This window comes from Alexandromys fortis, unplaced genomic scaffold (assembly GCF_014885135.2).
Source record: "Alexandromys fortis isolate MF-2015 unplaced genomic scaffold, M_Fortis_MF-2015_v1.1 scaffold_413, whole genome shotgun sequence".
NCBI lineage: Eukaryota > Metazoa > Chordata > Mammalia > Rodentia > Cricetidae > Alexandromys > Alexandromys fortis.
This window is the reverse complement of record NW_026068299.1, coordinates 340512-344255: the sequence shown is the minus strand read 5'-3', so window position 1 is coordinate 344255 and position 3744 is coordinate 340512. Positions and strand designations below refer to the sequence as shown.

At 37.5% G+C, this 3744-nt stretch overlaps 2 protein-coding genes across 7 annotated transcripts in view; both read left to right on the top strand.

Moving 5' to 3' along the window:
* The window catches only part of LOC126494992 (leukocyte immunoglobulin-like receptor subfamily A member 5), a 14018-nt gene extending 11491 nt beyond the window's left edge, over positions 1–2527 (top strand). Inside the window, exon 5 of the mRNA XM_050132605.1 lies at positions 2171–2527. Within this exon, the coding sequence (XP_049988562.1) occupies positions 2171–2289 (119 nt within the window). The 3' untranslated portion in view covers positions 2290–2527. The remainder of the gene's footprint in view (positions 1–2170) is intronic.
* Positions 1–3744, top strand: part of LOC126494987 (leukocyte immunoglobulin-like receptor subfamily B member 3) — a 91762-nt gene that overhangs the window by 13122 nt on the left and 74896 nt on the right. The gene's annotated exons all lie outside the window — the stretch shown is intronic.

Below are 3744 nucleotides of genomic sequence, written 5' to 3'. Positions count from 1 at the left end.
TCTCAAAATCAGTCAGAATACTCCATGAGTGCTGTGACTTCAGCTCTTAAGGTTTCCTATGTACGCTTTGGTTCCCAAAGCTCATCCCCTTGCCTGTTGTCACATCCCAGTGTCCCTGTGGAGATCATAGTCTCAGGTGAGATATCCCTGACCTCTTTGAGCTCAATTAGACAGGATAATTGACCTAGGAATTGACCTAGAGATTTAGAAGTACACTGTTCTTTCTCAATTAATCATCATCTGTCCTTCTGCATGGGAGTCCAGAAGATTCCTGGTAGGAATCCTCATTTACTCCACTGTGTGGCACCAGAAACCCTTTCTATAACTGTTAACAAAGAATCATAATCTTTGCCTTTTAGGAGTCTACAACAACCCATACTGCTGACACTGTAAAACTGTGTTGTAACCTTAGGAGTGTAAATTGCATGGTTCCATGTAAACTTATTCATTTGCCTGTATAATATTATTTTGTTATGTTCACATGCATTTATAATTGCAGAAATCTATGCAATTTTATATGGTTATATATATATTATGTAACTTAGTAATATATGAGTGTTCCATTTAAATCATTTCTACCTTTTCCATTCTTCCTCTCACTCTTTCTGTGTTTTTCACACCCTTTTAAAATTTAAGTTTGACCTCTGATATTTAATTGTTATTGTTATACAAAACACACACACGAACACATAAATGCACATCATATAGCCTAGCTTGAGATTCTTTTGATTCTTCCATTTTCTAGCCTTGTCTCCAAACGGTTTTATCTGAAGACTTCACAGATTCACCATGTGGATTCTCTCCACTTCCTGTTGTCCACTAGTTGCTATCTGATTTTGTTAGTTTCATCTTACCCCAGGATAAACAGAGGAGCAAGAGACTATAGAATCCAGGTGGCCATTATGTTGGTCTTCTTTAGGAAACCATAGTTTAGAAATTTCACGTGTGTATCTTCCCTCTCTTGCCTAGAAGTCTCTATTGTGTAGCAGTAATCATGTGCCTCTGGCTGTTGTAACCTTTCTACCTCTCCTCCTCAATGTTCCCTATGTTTTATATACACAGTTTGTGTTGTAGGAGTACCCATTTGGACTGGGCACACCAAACCATCTTGTTTCTGTTTTGACCAGTTGTGAATTTTTATAATCATCCTCATCTGTAGAAAAATATAGATCTTTGATGAGGGGACAGAGCTAAACTTACCTGTGGATATAAGGATAAGCACTTGGAATGAAGTCCGAAATCACATTGGTTTAGGAATATGGCAGTAATGGTTTCTAATCTAGAGCCCATAACCTCTACAGACACAGGTTTAAGTAATATATTTTACATCCATGTTGGTGTCCAATTCTTTGATGATTTAGCTTATCTACTAATGAGAACATTTCTACTTCATGGACATTGAGAGCACATCTTTAAGTTCTTGTGATCTCATTGTTTGTACTACTAATGCTGTGATGATTATAGAATGAGATGTTAAACAGAAGCATCATGGGAATTGAGTGACTTGAATGTAGGCAGAGAACTCAGACTGTCATTATTTTGTGTAACTCATATTCATGGGACCCCGATGACAAGACATGTCTACATCTTGGCATCTCAGCTTGTGAAGGAGTGCAAACCAATTTCCAGGGGAATTAGCTTCCTGGATTCTTTACTACAGCAGAGCTGGGATCATAGGAAGGCCTCTTTATTTTAATCTGGGAGGGGGGTAATTTTCCATCTTAGCTTTCTGAAAAACAATACTCTTGATTCCAAAGAAGAACTTTGGCCACAAGTTCTGAACTCAGAGCATAGTCAGGCTGAAGAAATCAAGCAAAAGCCCAGGAGAAAGCCTGCTATAGCAGAGAAATGGTTTGTTTCAGATATTTTTTATAGCTGTCATGAGTATAATATGCCTTTCTGGGAAATAAAAATGCACAGCTTCACAAAAGAATCAGTTCTCTTGAGCACTTCACACATTGATCATGCTTTTGTAACTCACAATTGCCTAAGACCAACAGCCAACCACAAAGTATGTCAGAAGTCACAATAGGTGGGTCAGGAAAATTCTGGTTTGGGCATGGACACCGAAGGTCAGATTGAATACACAGAACGGAGCTACCCAGGGTGGAAATACAGATATATTATGGTGGCGTTGTATGGTCCTGACCTGTTTGTCCACAATCTCCAGTCTCACAGCCTCAAGATCACACAGTGCAGAACATCATCCGGATGGGCATTTCTGGTTTGATTCTCACAGTACTTGGGATTGTGCTGTTTGGGACTTGCACCAGCCAGAGAAGACCTTGATTGCATCCTAGAAGTGAAGACAAGAGATGGCCACAAGCTTGCATATTACTGTCTCTGAAAAATTAATTTGGTAATCTTTAGTGTTTTTTTACAAGAAAATTTAATGTTTAAAATGAGCATGAATTATGAGAAACGATCCAGGAATCAAATGTTTTTTGGATGGAGGAAAGGATCAAAATGTTGGGTTGGAGAACTCTTCCATCACCACATTAATGCTCATACCCTCTATTTTACTGTGGACTTTGAAGAATTTTTCCTTGGACTCTATTTTAGAGGGGAATTTATTGTCCCTTTAGTGTGGTTTGGTCCTGATCTTTACATATCTTCTGCTTTCCCCAGTTTCTTGTCATACTTTACTTTATTATAAATCATCACATTACCTATTATGAACATCTGTTTTGGTGGAAGTTTTTACTGCTATGAATATAGAATTTGACTCAATAAGAACAACAAAAAATTAATGGACACAATTCAGATTTCTGTATTCTAAGATAACGGAATATAAATGATGCTCCCAAATTCTGTACTCTCTCTTATGTATCCTACTACCCACACTCATTGTGAGTTTTCTGCTAATTTATAAAAATGTTGCTGTCTAGTGTTTAAAGGAACTATCTGGTGGGACACTCTTGATGTAGTTTCAAAAAATATTCTCTTAATAAAGGGCTTCTCTATTACATTTGCTGATTGAATTGTATAATCCCTTGAATGCATACCTTGATATCCCAGTTTATTCCTGTATTCCAAGATCAGTTAGTTCCATAATGCAAGCAATAAGGAGCAGTGAAAATAGCAGACATGGCCACCTTACCCTCTTTGCTGTTTCTGTGTGAGGAGGAAGAACACCAGCAAATGCTGATAAATCTTTGCATTCTCACAATTAAAGATATTTGTTTAGTCCTCAATTAATTATTTGAAATATTTGAGATCCATGAGAGGAGACACTTTTCTTATGTATCCCAGCTGTTTTGTTAAGGTCAGTTGTGTACACTCCATTTTTACAATCCCTTGTTCTCATTAATTGTATGAAAACTGGAGTATGTACTTGGGACTCTGAAGATGCAGAGACCAGGAGAGATAAAACTAATACACTGTCAAGAGGGAGATGGTGAGCATGAGAACTTAAAATAATCAAGTTACCACAGAGTTATGGAGATCCTGATCTGACCATCATGGCTCTTGAACTTTTAATATGTTTTTTATGCATTATCTTCATTAAGGTGATTGATGTGGGAAGTCATATGTTAACTGTGATAGGAACCATTTTTGGGACAAGGAGATACTCATGTGTATAAAATGAAGAAGTGAACTCAGCACCAGCACGTATTCATTCATCCTTCTCTGCTTTTTGTATGTGGATATAAAGCTTCTAGCTGCTTTAAGGTTCTGTTGACTTGGTATCTCTTTTAATCAACTGTACCCTGGAGCTGTGAGCTGCATAAATATTTTCTGCAT